Source organism: Ochotona curzoniae, unplaced genomic scaffold (genome assembly GCF_017591425.1).
Source record: "Ochotona curzoniae isolate NIBS_2020 unplaced genomic scaffold, NIBS_Ocur_1.0 scaffold_4505, whole genome shotgun sequence".
In the NCBI taxonomy this organism is placed as follows: domain Eukaryota; kingdom Metazoa; phylum Chordata; class Mammalia; order Lagomorpha; family Ochotonidae; genus Ochotona; species Ochotona curzoniae.
In genome coordinates this window covers 48,780,933-48,801,081 of record NW_024467118.1, presented here as the reverse complement: position 1 = coordinate 48,801,081, position 20,149 = coordinate 48,780,933, and the positions used below count along the sequence as shown (strand labels likewise).

General features: G+C 40.6%; 1 protein-coding gene across 1 annotated transcript; it reads right to left on the bottom strand.

Moving 5' to 3' along the window:
* Window positions 1–211: 211 nt before the first annotated feature.
* On the bottom strand, window positions 212–18,664 carry LOC121146498 (cytochrome P450 4V2). The gene is made up of 11 exons (XM_040965945.1): window positions 18,199–18,664; window positions 14,416–14,528; window positions 12,962–13,047; window positions 12,028–12,218; window positions 11,571–11,640; window positions 9,558–9,684; window positions 8,027–8,212; window positions 5,044–5,146; window positions 2,756–2,890; window positions 2,482–2,661; window positions 212–1,014 (listed from the first exon to the last, which is right to left on the bottom strand). The coding sequence occupies exons 1-11, from the start codon at window positions 18,407–18,409 to the stop codon at window positions 842–844; spliced, it is 1,575 nt and encodes a 524-aa protein (XP_040821879.1). The 5' UTR covers window positions 18,410–18,664; the 3' UTR covers window positions 212–841.
* Window positions 18,665–20,149: the final 1,485 nt, after the last annotated feature.

The following is a 20,149-nucleotide window of genomic DNA, read 5'->3' as shown; positions in this document are numbered from 1 at the left end:
AAAGGAGTGGAGGTGTTCAGAGGACAGATCTCTGGTTCCAAACTTGTCTCAACGAGTCGCATGACTCCAGATGGAAACTTGCCTTCCTGTTGATTTTATTCCCTCCTCATGTAAAGGAGAGTAAGTCAGATATATCCTCAGGTGAATCCAGCTGCAGAAATCATCAGCCCACCCTGTAAGGTGTGATGAAGTTAGAGATGACCCAAAATAATCTCTTCCAATAATGCATATTATATTTCAAGGCAAATGTGATTCTATGAAGAATAAAATGAAGGCCATGTGGGTACAGTCAAAGGGGAAACTGATGCTAAACTTACAAGTCTCTTACAAATAATCTGCTCTAAGTGCAAAATATGAAAAGTACTATAATACTTACCATAACTTATGTCACTGACATAATTCAAATAATGTAAACCCCTAAGTCAAAGTACTTACTTACTCATCATTTCAACTTATATTACACATATATGCATGTGTATAGTATATGTGTGTGAACAATGATTTTTTTAAACATTCTGAAACTTCAATTAGATACTGTCTTTGGATCTACTAGTTGATATGGAATTAGTCTGTGAATCCCTCTGATGAGGAATGTATATATGTTTCTTTGGGCGCTGATTTGATAGCTCTACTCTTGGGAACAAGATCAAGTGCAACATTTATGAGGGTGATAGAAATATGAAAATTATCTCTTTGGCGGACCTGACCCCAAGATCAGTAGCAACAAGAAAACTCAGGTACCAGGATTCAGAGTACAGAACTTCCATTGTAAAAATTGTACATGCTAAGTTTCTGTTTTAGAAAGATCTCTCCACGGTAAAGGTGCAGTGCAATGATTCGGTTAAGCTTTATCTGTATTTCTTTTCTTCAACTTGATCCAGATGCCATTAGTTGGACGAAGAATCAACTCTCCTGCTAGACCAAGTTCTTCTCTTTTCTGGGTGGATTCTACCCACAGCTTCCTCAGGATGCAGGAAAGAATAGCCTTTTCTTCCATAATGGCAAACTTTTGACCTTCAAATTAACATAAACCATTATATTAGTTGCAGATATTCTAGAACTATACATGAAGTAATAGACCTCATCAGTGATTTTATGTTTCCAGTAATCCAGGAGAATCAAAATCACTTGGAGTAAGAAATGAAAGTTCTGAGAACACTTTCCTGCTCCAAACTGATGTATCTGAGAAGCTGAGATTAATCACAGATTCTGCAATTCAGCATTACTTTAGCAGCACCCTGGGCTCTGTAAAGCTTGGACTCACTACTCCAAATTGTTTCTCTGTTGAGTCTTTATTTTGCTAGACAGTCACCAGCCACACTTCAGAATCACTCATTTAAACCTGGCCTCCCCCCCCCCAAATTCCTGCATTTATATAAAGAAATGATAGAATGCTAGACATAGTAAAACCAAGTGTTATACTTGGGAGGCACTCATGTTTCTTAGGTTCTTCAGCTGATCATAAGATAGGCATTCTTTATTTTTCTTTGCAAAATGCAATTCTTGAAACTAGTAAACACAGAAATTATATTAAACATAACTAAACATGTATAGCACTTGCATTGTGGCACAGCTGATTAAGATGCTGCCTTCTATGCCAACATCCCATATTGGTGCTCTTTCAAGATCTGGCTTCTTCACTTCTGATCCAGCTCCCTACTAATATGCCTTGATGATGCCACAAGCTCTCTGTGCCCTTGTCATCTATAGAGGAGACCTAGACTGAGCTCTAGCTGTTGCAGGCTTTGGGGAGTGAACCAGTGGATGGAATATCTTGAGCTTTCTCTCTATGACCCTCTGTCTCTGTCTTTCAAATAAATACATCTTTAAAAAATAAGTAATCATATAAATGAATTGTTTACTAAAATAAATAATACTTTTATTCAAAAGACACAATATTTCTAGACTGCATTATGAAATGCATTGTGTGTTGTATTATCGATTGGTTTATATCCCCCACAAAATTCATTTCTCCAAGTCTTGACCCCCAGTATTTCAGACTGAGACTATAGTTGGAGATGACATCTTTTAAAAGGTAATGAAGGCTAACTGATGTATCTTGATTGGGTTAAGGTTAAATGAAGTCATTAGAGTTAAGTGAGGTGGGTCCTAATACAATCTTTCCTGAGAAGCTACAGTACAGGCACATGCAAAGTGAAGACCAAGTAAAGACATAGCAGATGACAGCCATCACCAGGCCAAGGAGTGGGGTCCATGGTGGGTTTTCAACCTCTTGAAATGTGAGAAAATTTATTTCTGTCTTTTAACCCACCTAGTCTGTGCTACTTTGTTATGGCAATTCTAGCAAACTAAGACACATTCAGTAGCAGCAAGTACAATGTCATAAATGGAAGGGAAAGAAAGCCAGTGTTGAAAACTGTTGCACAAAGGAAATGTCACACCATGTCTTAAAGCAATGAGTGTGAGAAATCTCCTCTCCCATTGGCCCAGGAGAGCTGGTCAGGTTGGAAGGATACAAACCTATGCAGTTTCTGGGTCCAGCAGAGAAGGGCACATATGCGTAGGGATGGCGTCCCTGTGCATTCTCAGGAAAGAACCGCTCTGGCTGGAATTCCTCAGGATTGGGGAAGTATTTTGGATCTCTGTGCAATGCATAGGGAACGATGACTGCTTGCGTGCCTTGTGTCACGTTGAATCCCGCTGTCAAGAAGTGGTCAATATGGCTGAGTTTGGAGCAAGACAGGTAATGTAGATGAATCCACTCTCCTTGCCATGCCCACTACAGAATACTTACCCACTACACAATCTTCACTAAGGCTACGGGCAAACATAGGAACAGAAGGAAACAGGCGCAGTGTCTCCTTAATAACACATTCCAGATATTTAAGATTCTTCAAGTCTTCTAAGGTAGCAGGACGATCAGATTTCCCTGATTAAAGCAAATGTATAAGATAACAGTGAAAGAACGACCTGGGCTGGGAAGAAGGAAGCATCAAAGAAGACGTGAATCAAAAGACTGAGCTGTCAACCCAGTCCCACAGCAGAACTCCTAATATGATACATAATTACAATAAAAATAAAACAAAATGTTGAGTATAAAGAAATCAAACAGAAAAGGTCACTCATGATTCCATTTCTAAGAAGTGCTCAGTAAATAGAGACAGCAAGTATGTAAGTGAGTTCTGGAGCATAAAGGAAACAGAGGCATGATTGTGTAATGGTATAGCAGTTTCTTTTGAGGTAAAAATAGTTTGGAATCAGCCTGAGGTGGGATTACACAACTGTGTAAGAATACTAAATATGACTGCACGGTGGGTACTTGGCCTAGCAGGTAAGATGCCAGTTACGTTGTCCTCATCCCATAACAGGGTGCCAGAAGTTGATACCTGGCTTACTTCCTGCTTCCAGCTCCCAGTGGTGTAGGCCCTGGGAGGCAGTAGTGAGAGCTTTCTAGCCTCCTGGCTTCAGCCCTGGTTCAGCCACTGCTACTGCAGGCATTTGGAGTGTGAGCCGATACATCAAGAATATACACTCTCTCTCTTTCTCTCAAATAAATAAAGAGGTTTAAATAAAATAGCAAGAGGAACTGTTATTTGTAACTTGGCTCCAAAAGATTATTTGCTCGAAATTTTGAGAGCTAATATTGGAATAAAAAACATGAGGTGTGGCAAGCAGAAAACCTGAGAAAGAGCAGAACAAAGTTTTCAGGCATTATTGTTGTGTTGCTAATTATGTGAGACAAAAAAAATCCCTTTGGAAACTAAGGAATGAATTAGAAATAACAGGGAGTACCAAAAATGTGAATGTGTTCCAGATGAACTGTAAGCTTCCACAAGACCAAATTTAACCTCCCCAGGTAATCTGAGCGATGTTACACACCCTCTGTGAACAGAAGCAAAAGCATAGACCATTTCCATTCTACCAAACAAAACCCTACCTCTAGAAATGAAATCCTAGGTTCTGTACACTCTGAATACAAAACTGCTTTTCCACCCTCATTTCTCAGCAGGCCTCATTTTCCCGAATGCCCTGAATTCCAGCTGTCCCTCACACAGCTTCATGACGCTCCACATCACAAGCTTCCCATTCTGTGCAGCTGTGCATCCAGTTCCTGTTTCTGACATGCGTTTCTTCTCCAACTTTTTATTCTTCATTTTTCCTTCTTTGCTATTTTTTTTTTAGTATACAAAACTGCATCAGATGTTACACTAATGTCTGGAAGACCCAAAAGTGTTCCCTTCACACCTTCCAGCAATTGGGAGCCACAGGACATGTGATTTTTAAAAAGAATTTAAAAAAATGATAGTAGGCCCTTGGTCATAGGCAGAATAATTGGCCCTCCTAAGATATCAGGTCCAAACCCTTGAACTGTGTAAATGATATAAATAGTCTTTACTTGGGTTAAACAGCAGAGGAGGAGTAGGGGAGTTCTTGCAGATTTGATCAAATCAGGTGTCTTAAAATGAGATGATGATAGTATCAAGAACTATGAGAGAATAGTTGCCTGTGTTTTTAAGTCTCCCAATTTGCAAAATTTGTTACCGCAGCTGCAAGAAACTAATACACATCCATCCTTCATACACGTGACCCCTTCTTGCTTGGAACATGTACATTTCGCCTGAAGCAATAATCAAGAAGGAAAACTTTAAGGATGATATAAACAGCAGACAGAAAGAAGAGCAATTTTGAGACCCTGGGCTAGCCCTCTGTGACAGTCTCATATTCTTACCCTTTACTAATTGCACTAATTGCAGAAATTTGTTTCCTACCAGTTTCACACAACTTTGGAATCAGACAGTTGTGTGTGAAGCAACATTCCTATATCCCTCTAAACAACTTCACCTGATCCATCTGCTCCCGAATAGCACCCTTTTCAGCCACTCACACCATCCGTGACTCCATGACTGCAAGTGAATAGATGAGGATTTGCAAAGGAGACCGGACCTGGAAGGTGTCCTGCAGGAAAGCTTTCCTGCTTGTGAGCCTTTGAAACAGGCTCACCAGAACAACCTGAAGGAGCAAACAGAACTGGCTTTGGTGGACCTATTATTCACAGCTGAATAGGGAAGGAGCCAAACATACCAAACACTTCATCAAGTTCATTGTCCACTTTTTTCTGAACTTCTGGATAAGAACCCAATAGGTATAAGGACCAGTTTATCGCTGCAGCAGTCGTATCATGGCCCTGCAAAAACAAGGGAAAAAAGAAGAGTTTGAGAACATGAGAAGTGACAATAATAAATGCTTTTAAGCATCTGTGAGTTTGACAGCTGCAATATGACTGCAAATCATCACAGATCAATTCCATAAAGTATCTCATCTCACTGAGAGGCAAACAAGTAAGCTAAACAATCAGTTAGGAGTGGAGGTTTGTGCTTAGAGATGCCATTACACTGCTTCAGGGTGCAGCACGCCTGGTGGGAGAGGCTGGGCTGTTCCATGAAGGTGAGCATTCCAAAGAAGTGAGGTCAGTAAGACCTCTGTAATGAGAAAAATGTCTGATTCATGAGCCAACTTTGCAGATCTGTACTTCCCTCCCTTTCCCTCTTGGAAAGGCAAGATTTACCTGCTGATGGTAGCCTCCAGAGAGCACAAGTGTACTCTGGGTAATACTTGTATTCTTTACATCAAGAAATTAATCAACAGCCTGATTCATGACTCGGGCACATTTTAAGCAAAGTGCTGAAACTATCTCCATGGATCCTCACAATAACTCCAGGAAATATTTCTTATTGCTACTTGCATTTTAGAGATTTAATTCTTAGGCAAAACAAATTTCTTTAAAGGTTATTTTTTTAATTCCCCAGGTCCAGAGAGTTTAGCTGGAGGCAGAGACAGGAAGCAAATCCCTGGAGAGTCCCATGACAAATGAGAGCCCATGCTGTTATGCTCCACAAAGCAAGGACTGGGCTGGGTAAGGAGATTACATCTCCAAGCCCAGTGTTAATTCCACCACGGTCCTCCACTCTGCCATGGATTTAGCATTCTGCCTCTGATCTCCTTCAAACTGGTGAGACCTTTAGGAATAAAAGAATGCATTGATGTAAAATCAGTAGTTGTATTAGAACTCTACAACTAAGGCTTTTATAATAAAAAAAGGAAAAAAAACTTTGTGGATAATATTAACTTTCTATTTTCCCAGTGTGATGCAAGTGGTTGTTGTAGTATGTCAATTTCTGGGCCAAAATCTCTGAGGTTCTTGTTTTACTAGTCAGCTATGAGACTGAACTTTTTGAGGCTTATTTTGAATTTTATTTAAATATGTATTTTGCAAGTCTCTGATATATTTGTCTTGTTGCATTTGCTTACAAACTGGCAGCTCCTTTACAAAGTTTTGGAACTCCAGATGAGGTTTGGCCCATTTCACTCACTTGCCTACTGAGTCACATAAGAAATATCATTTATTTCAAAAGACTCAGAAAATAGAACGAAAATATACATTTATTTTTGGAGTCAAACGTTTTTGAAACTCTTAGATGTGAGGAATTTTCAAAAGTTTATGATAAATTTATTATGAGAAAAACTATGTATGGATTTCAAAACTTCTGCACCCAACTACATTTAATTTCATTTTACCAGAGCTTTGGAAAGCACCCTCTTGCTCTCATTAAATCAGCTCTAACGTGTTTTGAATGTGTGCGTGGAAGCCCAATCCATTGCAAAAATGAACTCTACCAAACTTGCTTTATTTTACTTTCTGCTATCCCCAGAAAACAAGATGAAGTAATACATAGAGCACAGTTATTGATGCAAAAATAGGAAAGAGGAGAGGCAAGCACTGTAATATCCGGTGTCTGGAACCCGAATGTAAAAGAAAAGGAGTGTAGGCCTGCACATACCTCATAGTAGTCACAGTGTGACAGTAGCTCAGGGGATGTCTCCTATTCAATGCAAAGAAGAACTAGAATTTCAAAGGACCAAGGACAAAGGAGATCATTATTGGTGTTTTCATGAGTAAGAGGATACTAGTGAGAGATACATGTATGTGTGTGCATGTCCTGGATCAGGATGGAGATGTGACATCTATTCACTTCAACATCAAATACCAGGCCAGTATCCTGTGTCAGGCTAAAATAACACTAATGGGTAATGATTGTGATGGAGTGAATTAAGCCACATCTTAGCACATCTGTCTTCCATGTTGGAATGCCTGGGGTAGGGGACTGCCTCAGCTTCTGATCCAGCTTCCAGCCAGTGTGTACCCTGTGAGACAGCTGGTGATGGAACACATGCTTGCGCCTCTACCAGCCAGGAGAGAGACTCAGATGGAGTTCCTGATCCCTGTTTCAGGCGCTTGGGGAATGAATCAGCAAATGGCAGACATACTCTCTCTCCCCATAAGTATGATTTTCAAATAAGTAAATAAATTTTTAATGTATTCATATTCTATCTAGTTTTGTGTGCAGTACAAAATTGAAAACTTGACACCTTTCACTTTCCTTGGGAGACATTACTATAGGAAGATTTCAAAGCACATTCCTATCTTTATTTTGCAATTCATGTATAGAAAAAAACACCCTTTTTAATATTTATTACAATATCTAAAACTGTTTTATTTGTAAAATGTACTTTTCCTTTAAAAATAGAAACCAGGAGTCTGTTTGGGATCACAGTTGAGTTAAATTATTTATAGGAGGGCTATTATTATCATGCTTGGCTAACGTGGCTCATGGCACTAGCTAAGAGATTGTTTGCTAGAACTTTAAAAGAGAGGTAATCAAGATGGGTTTGTGGACTTGGGAAATGAAGAGGAAGCAGGAGGCAATGCAGAGACCTGGTCTCAATTTCTGGTTGCTCTTCTGCTCTGGAGAAGTCTGACTGACCTTGGTTTTCTTGAGGAAAAAAAAAAAATGCTGCTATAGACATCATCAGTCAAAATCTTAATCTGAAGAAAGGAGTTGATCTGGTACTTAATGAAGTTCTCATACTTGGTACTTTCTGATAATACAATGAATCTTCTTTAGCAGTATTAGACTACTTTAACATTTGAGCAATTTATTAAAACTGACTAGAAATTGTTAAGGAAATGTGAAACTAACAAAACAGAAATGCAATGGTAAAGTACCTCAAACATGAAAGTGTCAACTTCTTCTCGAATATCCTCATGACTTAACTTGTTCCCTTCATCATCAGTCACAGTCAAAAGCAAGTCAAGAAAAGCCTTGCGTTTGACTTTGGAGGAGGAATGATTCCTGTCAGCATCTTGGCCTCCTTCATCTGTCTTCATCGCACAGGCTCGCTCAGCAATGACCTGTAAGATTTAAATTCCAGCCATGATTTGTTGACACTTGGATAGTCTTGTAACACAACTTCCCATGTAAATATATTGGTTCAGCTTATTTTTTCTAAACCTTCCCCTTCCTGTCCATTTTAGTAACAACCAAGTCTCTCCTAAAACCAGAGTAGCGTGTCCTAAGTAACATCCATGACATTATTTGGTGAAGCTTTTAGACTTCCTGGCAGACAATTCCCTTGATTCCAAGTGTTATTTTTGTCATATTTGCACTGTGGGAATAGCATCACAGTTTTCTATGTAATGCCCTAAAGATTTCAGTAAAGTGGCAGGGAGAATGCAATCATTACATAATACACTAGTTACTGATCATGCTTAATTTAATTTTCCCTGGAAAAAGAAACAGCAAGTTGTGTTGTTCAGTTCACCCTGGTTCTCATCCTGTCTGCTATGCCCTTTCCTCTGTCTGCTGGCTGGCCTCCTCCCTACTCTGTTCGCTGCCATTGTCACGATGCCAGAGACACCCTTAGTTGCTTCCTTAGTCCTCAACATTCTCTATCTGCCTAATCTTTGGCTTTCTCCACTTCATTTACTACCTGACATATTGTTTAGAGTCTTTCTTCTCTAACACAGATGACCATGTGACTATGAACGTGACTTTGTTCAATAACGTATTTTCAACCTCCAGAGTACTGCTTGCCATTTTAAGTAGGCTCATGAGATAGCTGTTGGATGAAAAAAAGGATTAAAGCCCATGAACCTCATCTGACAACTTACATTTATTGCAATATCTCTATTATTTCTGAATTAGAAATAAAATTATAGTTATTTGTAAATCTTTTCAAAGTTTAAGATTAAGCCTTTACTGTCTTTTGCTTTTGAAAACTTTTGAAACAAATAGGTTCCAGAATAGATCTTTGTCTTTTCAGTCTTCTAACACACTGTATCTTACTTTGCAATTTGTTTATAGGTAACCTCTGCTACTAAGCTATCTTCTTTTAAGGTAGGAACATATCTGTTTTATTCACATTTCCAATAATGGGTATAGTAGTATTTGGCACTTAATAAGTGTTTAATATTTGCTGAACATATAATTTGTAAGTATACTGACCACTTTTTCTCATGATCATTAAGTTTGACTTTTGTTTCATTAAACACAGACATTTGGCACTATTGTGGCATATTAATAAAATGGAAAAAAAAATCACAAACTTATAAAAAGTTCCTGAAATGGATAGTTATAATGGTCATACAACAGTGCTAATGCACTTAATGCCACTGAGTTACACACTTAACATGGTTATAACCATAAATTTTATAGTACATATAGTTTGTAAAACAATAAAAACCCTCAAAGACTTACACTGTCGGTAAACTCATGTAGGATCTTAAGACACCTCTTGTGTTCTCTCCCTTCTTTAAACATAAGGTACCAAAGGTCAAGCCAAAGCCAGGGCATCTTCATTCTTCGGAATATTACATCACTCATCCTATGAAGACAATAAGGGCACTTCAGTGATTCCATTGGAAATGTTTATTTCCCGAGCACATGTGTGGTGCCTGGCTTTGATGAAAATGATATTTAGATGAGAATGTTGGTCATTTCTAGAGGGTACTAAGAGAGTATATGCTCTACAACAAAATACAGTCCATTACACATTTGATGAAGTCTTTTAAAATTATGGATTAAACTGCTCTTTGAGATGCTGGCAAACGGGCACCAGTTCTAGTCATGGCTGTTCCATTTCCAGTCCAGTACCCAGCTGATATGGCTCAGACAGCAGCAGAAAATGGTCCATGTACTAGGACCTCTGCATCCCATGGAGACCAGGTTGAATTTCCTGGCTCCAGCCTGGCCCAGTCCTCCAGACATGGTGGCCATTTAGGGAGTGAAACAACAAATAGAAGGTCTTTTTCCACACCTTTTGCAACTGTATCTTTCAAATAATCAAGATAAAATGCTTTTTAAAATAATTAGTTCTTTAGAGGAACGCAGAATCTCTATAAACCATCTCTCCTAGCCCGTTTCTGGTCTCCAATTCTGATTCTCCAGGAGAGTTCTCAGTTTTCCAAGATCTATTGGGACTTCATATCAAAGACTACAATGAAATATCCCTCATATGAAGGTCCACTCATTCATTTGATCATTCCTCAGGAGTGAAAAAAATTGACTTCCTTGTTCTATGAGAAAATGCACTCTAAATACTTATCTGTCAGGTGGCTAGCGCCAACGCCCCTTCATTTCCAGAAATCCAGCAGAGAAAATACAGCAAGACCTTCCCTTTATGACCAACTTGGAGGGCCTGTTCCTCAGAGAAGAACTCTTGTGCAATATATCCTTGCTTTCTTTCCCAATTTCAATTCAGTCTTTCTACAGCAATTATAACAATTCATAAGTTTAGATCTATTTCCCATGCTGCTCTTTTTCATATCCTACCATAAAACCATAAGTACAATGGCTGGCAAATTATGCTAGCAATTTTAGAGTAAAAATGATTATTTGAGTCACAAAAAGTGATACCTGTTCAAGGCAGAATATTAAAAAAAGACAAAACAAAACACAATAAAAATATACAGACAAATAATGAAAAACATAGGTAACATTTGATGTGGTATCTTAGGTTTTCTTTTCTATGAAATTTTTATACTGTAGTGGTATCATAATTACACAATTAAAAATATTTTTGTTATTACTATGCTATTTCAGAATAGCACAATTGTATTAAAATAATCATTTTGAATAACTGCATAAAAAAGACATGGTATAATTTATATAACCACTTCTTTACTATAAATATGAAGAGATTTCAAACAGCTCATGAAAAATTCACATTATTTTTAAATTACAGTTTTCCATGAAATGTTGAAGCCCCCTTTTGCATGCTTAAACAATTAGATAAATTTTTATTGTTTTTCATTTATTATTTTTAAAAATTTACTTATTTACTGATTGAGTTGAAAACCAGAGTGATAGAGAGAAAAAGAGACACATGGAAAAAAATCTTTCACCCACTGGTTCATTCTCCAAATGTCCACAACATCTGGAGCTGGGCTCAGCAAAGCCAGGAGTCAGGAACTCTAGTGTGGTCTCCCACGTGGACAACAGGGGCTTAAGTCCTTGATCAATCTTCTACTGCCTTTCCAAGCATATTAGCAAGGCTGTGGGTCAGTGGCAGAGCAGCCAGTTCTCCAAGTGGCACTCTACTATGAGATGCTGGCACTACTTAACTTACCAAGCTACAACACCAGACCAAGTTAAAGATTTAGCTTAGCATTTCATTTTTAAATAAAAAATGATGCAACATGGTGAGATTATCAGCCGTATTTTAAGCCTCAATCACTAACACTTTCAAAACAATTCAAGGACTCTGTTTACCTATAAACAGCACGAACATACTCAGAATCTTCATTGCTTTGAGCACCAATATTTTTCCCCATAGCTGTTTCTATAAAAGATGAATGAGAAGCAACCATTGAATTCACAATTGCATCTTGCCTTTATTTTTACAATAGTAGAAACTGAAAAAGTAAAAGAAACAAATCCTGTTCTGTCCTTACGTATTCTAGAATTGTTCTTTCCCCCTTTGTCTTTTCTTGTATTTTCTGCTTCTCCTCCTCCCTGTTCTATCTTTTCCACCCTGGCACATGGACTCGGACTGCTCTGCCCTGTGTTGTGGCGTGGCTGCTGTTCCTCCGGAGGTTCAGGCAGCAGTAATCCCTCCTGAGGACTCCAGGGGCCTTCCCAGACCCTTCGTTAGTCTTCCCAGTGGAATGTGATTTTCCATGTAGGCCCTTTTCACCATAATTTTATAGAAAAACCCGGTGAAACTTACCACAGATTATATCTAAGGCACAAAGAGTGATGTAAAAAAAGCAGTTGAAAGCTTCTTGGTCAACGTGCTTTTCAAGTTTATGAACCAATAGAGTTGCTTGCTCATTCATAACATCTAAGAAATCTTCCAGAATTGTGAAATGGAAAGTAGGTGTTAACATTTTTCTCCTCGAGCGCCATTTATATCCAGTACTGGAAATGAAATATATGGTGACAAAGAAAGGAGAGTGACATCCACAACAGATAAGAGTCAACAAAATTCTGAAACAGTTTAATCTACATATCTTCAAATGCTTTGGTCATCATGACAAAGATTTTCATAGACAATAAATATCATGAACTTTGTCCTATGATAGTAATATCTAAAATGGTATTCATAAAATTGATAATTTAATCATTTTTCTTCATTCCCAACTTTCAAGTTTCTAAGCATACTAATCTTTTGCCCTTCTCTCATTACCTTAGCTATTCCATCCATGATTCTACCATGATCTCTACTGTAATCAAACTCTTCAAAATCCGTACAAATGTGCTACTTTTACTTTGTTGGACCACTCTCAGAAGATGGTGTCATATTTCAGGATACAAGTTTAAAGATTGAGGTCCCTGAGATTAATGTACTTCTCACGCTTTGCCTTTTTGATTGGATTTTCAAAATCCTTTCGCTCCAGGCAGTCCTATGCTTTGCTCCACCCATTCTTCATGATCTACTAATTCTTCTTGGTACTCTGTGATGGGTACTGTTGACTTCCATGGGGTCTAGATTACCACCCACACTGGTCTCCTGTCCATTAACAGAACCTCTCCCACCAGCCTCTCTACTCCTACCCAGCAGCACAATGTTGTTACAGAAAAGCAATTCTGTGCCTATGTCAGAGATAAAAGGTTATGCACACGAGCAACTGTCTCTATCAAGTGGCTTTACACTGGCATACCTTGTAAGAAGTCCCAGGCCAAGCCATGGCTCTAGAAACTTGTACATGGAGGATTTGTCAATTTGTTTTGAACTAGTTAAAATTACCTTTGTAAGAGAAAACAAAAAATAATTGAGACATATATAGACATCAGAACAAGTTTAAATACAGAAATACCTGGCTACAACACAACTGTTTCTAAGGCAAGATTTCATAACCTTCATTTCCCCTATGATTCTTTTCTGTTCCTGTGTCTCAATGAAATTCGGTGTGAGCTTTGAACATATACTTGTCATTCAATTCTGGTATTTTCATTCAATCCCATGCTTTGAACACACTTCTATCTGTATATTCCAAACCCACTTCTACCAGGTTAGCAATGGCAGGAGTCCATTGCTCTATCATCTCATTATTATGTCTGAACTGGATTGTGGAATAGGCAGCAAAGAAAACTCTAGCATTTTCACTACCACAGCTGAGAAAAATAAGTCTTTGTACTATCCCCTAGGATATTTTGTTTTTAGTTCTGTTCCAATAGAAATTCTACCTTTCCAATTGTTACTCCTTGATCTAAATCCAATTCTAACAAGCTCATAGGATGATTTACTCCATGTTATAGCAATATGTAAAAGACATGCAATCCTTCCGAAGACTAATTCCAATAGCATGGATTATTAACAATATGTACCCTATCAATATCAGAGTAGCATTATTTTAAAAATTTGCAGTAATAAATTTGCCATTAATATTAAATGAGACCCTAAACATTTTGAGGGAAACCCCTATCTACTAGTCAAACATTTTTGGGAGTCTAAAAACAGTGGCAGGTAATAAATGTGCACTTTATTGAATTATGTACTTGTGATTCTGAAAATATATGAATCTCATTCTGCAGACTTTAAGAAAGAACAAATACATGGAGATAGATAACTGAATGATGCCAGACTCCCCAGCATGCAGACTACACCTGAGATAGTAAATGGTACACATAAAGTTTGAAATATGGGGTCAGAGTTACAGCACAGCCAGTTAAGCCACCACCTGCACTGCTAGCATCCCGTGTTAGAGTACCATTACTGGCTGCTCAGCTTCTGCTGTAGCTCCTTGCTTCTGTGCCTGGTGGCTGAAGATGGCCCAAGTGCTTCGGTTTTTGCCATCCAGTGTGGGAGACGTGAATGGAGTTCCTGACTTCTGGATTCAGCTTGGCTCACACCCAGCTATTGCCAGCATTTGGGGAGTGAACCAGTGTAATGAAATAATCCATCTCTCTTGCTCTCTTTCTCTCTGTGTTTTTACCTCTTTCTCTGTTATTCTTTCAAATGAATAAATCTTCTTTTAAAGTCCAAAGTGTCTAATAAAATTCTCTTGTACTGAATTAAAGGAGATGACGAACACATTGCTAATATTTATTCTGATGAAAATCTCATATAGCCAAATACACAGTGCAGTATTGATCTTCTTTACCACATACCCACCTCCACATTTTCTGCATTATAAAGGGCCACCATTGGTATTGGCCCAACCCAGAGTTTCAGCAGCGGCAAGTGTCGACATTCTTCTGTGTACTGAATTAACTGCTGGAAAAATTCTGGGAGAAAAATATTTAATTTTCAATTCAAGAAGAAAACAATTTTGCTGATGGTGTTGGGCAAATGTATGTTTCCTCAATTTGAAAAACAGACACATTATGTAACATGCACCACTACAGCAAGCTGGGTAAAGGTCAGATGTTTTGCAACTTTTCTGCAGACTTAAAATAATTTCAAAATTATATTTTCATAACAAGCAAATATAATAATTTGATACTAGACGGTAGTTACATTTAAGTTTTGATGTACCGAAATATGCACTTTTTTTTTTTTTTATCATTGCACAGTGTCATGGAACTAGCAACAAGTGGAGTTGGACTTTGTATCAGGACACCAGGCATGCTACCTTAACCTGTACCTCACAACAGTGTCATTTGGATAAAAGAATTCCCAAAATTGTGAGGAGAACTGGGCCAAACCACCACTGTCAAACCTCTTGCTCCATGTTGACATGCCTGCCTTGGTCCAGTCTGACAGAAGGGACAGGGAAGTCCGGAGCTGCGGTTAACTTATCAGCTCAGCTGACAGCAGCTGGGGAAAGCAGATGTTGGCATGACACATAGAAAAAGCATGAGGCTGGAGTTCACAGGCCAACTGGAAGCCAAATGCAATCTTCAAGTTGAGATTACTGAGGTCAGAACTGGGACATAGTCACAGGATACAAGGACAGCCTCTTATAAAATAGCTTGTCAAAGAATTTATTCTAATGAAGTTCTAGACAGTGATCTGGAAGCTGCATGCATTAAAACTTAATCCTTAAAAATAGGATGAAGATAGCTGTTTTAACAAGTAATGCTCTCTAACTTGGAAAACATTAAACAACTTTCAAAAAACTTTTTTTACAAAGCTAGAAAATTAGCAGCTAGAGGATAGGTACCTTGGTGTAGCAGGTAAAGCCACCGACTTAGGCACCAGCATCAAATGTGGATGCCAATTTGAGTCTTGGCTGTTCCACTTTCCATCCAGCTTCCTGTTAATGTGCCTGGAAAGCATTGTTAGATGGTCCAAGTGCTTGGGCCCCTGCACTCACATGGGAGACCCAAAAGAAGTTCCTGGCTTCTGATCAGCCCAACTTTGGCCTTTGCAGCCATTGTCTCTCTGTTTCTCCCTCACTCCTTCTCTCTGTGTACTCTACCTTTTGAGTAAATAAACAAATCTTTAAAAAAAAATGAAAATGAGCAACTGTTTTCCTAATGTCAAAATCCAATACTTCTTGATGGAATGAAAACTCCCTTTGTAACTGATAATATACAGTCATTCTCTCACTGAGAAAGTAACTTCAAAGAGAATTATTTTAAACAATCCAATCAGGTCACAGGTTTTGTTTTGTTTTGTTTTGTTTTGTTTTGTTTTGTTTTGTTTTGTTTTGTTTTGTTTTGTTTTGAAACACCGTACTCTCTAGATGTTAAATCCTAATTTAATTTTCTTGGAGTCCCTATAAAAATATAAGATTCCTTTTTAAAAAGATTTATTGATTTATTTATTTTAAGTCAGGACTTAGAGAGAAGGCAAGAGACAGAGACAGAGAGAGCTCTTCTATCCATTGGTTTACTCTCCAAGTGGCTGCAATAGCCAGGGCTGGGACAGGCAGAGCCCAGGATCCAGGAGCTTGCTCCAGATCTCTCATGTGGGTGTAATGGGCCAAAGACTTGCTGCACCCACCACTGTCTTCCCAGGCACATAATCAGGGAGCTTGATCAGAAGTGGGGCAGCCAGGACTCAAAAGTGGTGCCCATCTGGGATGCCAAGGTCACCCAATCCACTGTGCTGTGCCACAATGCCAGACGATGAGAATTCCTAAGGATGTCAATTTTTACAGAGCTAAAGGAGGCCTGTATTTCTTCATTATTTTCAGTGCCATAAATCCCAAAAGAAGAGGTTATCTCTTTTACTGAGACCCAAGTTGATTTTTTTTTTTAAAGAGTTATATTTTTGGGCAAGATTCAATGGCTCAATTAGGTGATCCTCCACCTCCAAGCACCGACATCCTACATGGGCACCAGTTTGTGTCCTGAATGTTCCACTTCCCATCTAGCTCCTTGTCTGTGCCCTGGGAAAGCCGTGGAGGATGGCCCAAAGCCTTGCACCCATGTAGGAGACCCTGAGGAAACTCCTGGCTCTTGGCTTGGGATCGGCTCAGCTATGGCCATTGCAGCCATTTGGGGAATGGATCAGCGGATGCAAGATCTTTTCTCTGTCTCTCCTTCTTTCTGTGAATCTACCTTTCCAATGAGAATAAATAAGTCTTTTTAAAAGATTTATTTTGAAAGAGTTGGAGAGAGAGAGAGAAGGCGGGGAGAAAGAGAGAATGAATTTTCCCTCTGCTGGTTCACATTCCACATGGCCTCAACATCCAGGGCTGGGAGATTCCAAAGCCAGGAGCTAGGAGCTTCTCTGGGTCTCTCACTTAGTTGCAGAGGCCCGAACACTTAGGCCATTCTCCACTGCTTTCCCAGGTAGCTTAGGAGAGAAGTGGAGCCTAGAACAGCCAGGACACAACCAGGAGCCTGTAAAGGATGCTGGTACGGTGCCACTGCATCCAATGCAGTGCCAGCATTGCAAGATGGTGGCTTAACTGACAATGCTGCAGCAGCAGTGGCAAACCAAGTTGATTTTCACCAATGTGATTTTCATGTTTGTAAACGTGTTGTTGAACTACTTTTAAAAATTAATCATGTTGCTTACTTGGTTGGCAAAATAATTTTGCTTGAATTTCCTCTGCCAGAGAAGAATTTCAAAACATTCTAGAAAACATCCCCCACGAGAGTTCCCACGAAGCTTGGACGACAGTGATGTTTATTTGGGGAAACAGAAGTGAAAATGAAACAATCTCAGGAGCCTCAGAGTTAGTGCTCAGTCTGTAAAAACATAACAACTAACGCGAGGAGGAATGTGATAGATTTTAACATAGAGGACATTTGCGGAGACGTCTTGGTCCTAACTTCAGCTCTGGGTATTCTTAACATATGTACTCATGAAGATCAAGTGCTGACATGTCGCCCCTGTTCCTGATGGGGAATTGCCAATACCAGGTACTTCTGAGAACTTTCTAACTTTAAAATAAGCCTCCCATCTCTGCCACCAATTTCTTTTTAAAAGATAACTTCAATGAAAGAAAAATGCACTCTTCCAAAAAAACCCCAAAACTTTAGAAAATTCACACATAAGTATGCTTTGATGCCCTGCTAAGGCAGCTTATCAGCTCTTAGTTACCATGCAAACTACTTAGACAAGCAGAAACGGGAAGCTCAAGGAAAAAAGAAAGTAGTGGTCCAGCCTTGGGAGGTAAAAGCACCCTGAGGTGTCGGGGAGCGAGGGACAGATGAATCCCCAGTCTCCTGTTTTCCAAAGTGAGAGAGGACTGAGCAGCTAGGAGGGGAAAGAAGAGAGGACAGGAGTTTGGAAACACATCATTCTTTGGTAACATAGGGAAAATTGCGGGAGGTGGAAGGTGGCCCTGGAGATGCTGACAGGTGGCGGAGGGAAAACTAAGTAGAGCCAGAATTCCCATGAATACCTGCTACATTCTGGCGAGGGCCTCGGGTCCTGCAGTCCAGGCCAATGAGAAGGCGCGCGGGAAGGAGCCGTGCGGACCCCCGGGCGTGGCCCCAAGAGGTGCTGCCGCCGGATGGGCGGTGCGTGCCGGCCGAGAACCCCTCAAACCCTTACCTTTCCCGCCCGGCTTCATGTGCAGCGCGTGTCCCACCAACGGCAAGGCGATGCCGATGGACGGGATGGGCTTCAGTTGCTGCCATTTGCGCGCGTAGCTTGCCACCATCTGCAGCAGTTGCAAGATGAGCGAGGCGCCCGCCAGCGACGCGGCACTCGCCGCGCCCCAGAACAGCAGCTTCTGCCCGACGAGCCCCAGCCAGAGCCACATCCTCTCTGTGCTTGAGGTCGCCGCTACAGGGTCCGTGGGGCGGGTGGCCGGAGACGGAGATTGCCAGGCCCTGTTGGCTGCCCCCTGAGGTCCTGATCCAAGTTCAAGTGCTTAGTGCTCGGGTCCCGGGAGGAGTTTGTGGACTCCGGGAGGCGGGAGTGGCCGCCGGGATGAGGTTGGGAGGGGGGTGGAGGCGGCTGCGAGGTCTGGAGGAGAAAGCAGATCTGACAGGCCCGAGGCTGTCGTGCTTCCCTGTCTGGGCCGCAGGGCAGAGGTCTCCAGGCGCCGCCCTGGGGGTGGCTTTTGTGAACCGGGAAGCCTGCTGGATGGCGAGCTCGCCTCGGTGGGGCGCCAGCCGAAAGCGAAAGCTCGGATGCTGAGTTCTGAGCTTGCAGGAGTGCTTTGGGGAGAGAAAGGAGGTTTACATTTAGGGCAGCATCGGGATGGAGAAGTTAGAACTCGTCGCCAGCTTCCTGCATTCTGCTCTCTCAGCCAACCGGGGTGGGCTGAGTTTTGGCTTAAGGGACCCCATTGCTCACTGCATTGGCCGCCGACCGGACCCGCCGCCAGCTGGCTTCCTGAGAGCGACACTGCAGCCACTTTGTTGAGCCAGAGTAGTCCTAAAAGCTTAAGCTTGGGAACTGCCGCCAGTTTACCCCAGGCCCCTGCTGGGTGAAGAGAGTTTTAACATACTGGACGTTTAGCATATAGGACACTTGGAGGAATGTCTGATCCAGCTATTGCTCCCATTCCCATACACTTCACACCCAGGAAAGCCCGAGCCTAAGAGAAGTGAATGGGAGCGAAAGAGGACAAAGAATGAGGATATTCAATGTGGTGTGCTGGTGCTAGCAGAGGAGGGCTTAATCCGGAGATGATAGTGCTGGAACTCTGTGGAATGAACCTGTGGGAGGAACAGCGACCCGGAGAATTCTGATTCTTTGGGGGAAGGGGGAGGAATATTCAAAAAACTATCTTTTTTCTTTTCCTGCTCTCAGTTGTGTGCCACATATCCTACTCTCATTCTCTTCCTTCACTTGAACCTTCCCGCTAAAGGGCAAGGAGTGTCCCTGTCCCAGTAGCAGATCACAAAGTGCTCAGTACCAAGGGAGGTGAAAAATAAAGAGCGCCTTGGATTCCGGCTCTGCTTAATTGGGTTCGTTTCCATTGAACTACTGCGCACGTAGCCAACAGCAACCTGCAAGGCCTCTCTGACGTGCAGAAACACCGAGGCTTTTCTAAATCATATTTGTGTGCTTGCGATGGAGATTCCTAAAACATGAACTGGAAAAAGAAAGTTGTTGAACAGAGTACATGGTGTAACCCCATCTTTAGAAGAAAAGGTATCTCCATATCTTCACTAATATCCGGGGAAACACACTAGTCAGCACTTACAGATTGGGATCGGAAAGGGCAATTTAGGTTTTTTTGTGGAACTCTCCTGCATATTGCTTAACCACTTTAAGCCTTTTAGAAAATGTTTTTATATAATATCTTTAAATGTATCCGCTTGGGCTTTGATTTCTTCCCTTTGCGTAGGGTTGAGGCTGAACTGTAAGGTCAATTGCAGCTATAAAAATGAATGATTCATCTGTATCTGATTCCAATAATCTCCAAGAACAAAACAAGGGTTCTTAACAGGGATTGCAGTTTGTAATCTCTGTGACTCCCTGGTCTGTGAACAAGGCAAGGACTGTGCAATGCAACAAGGACTCCTATTTGTATCTGACTTTGCTGATT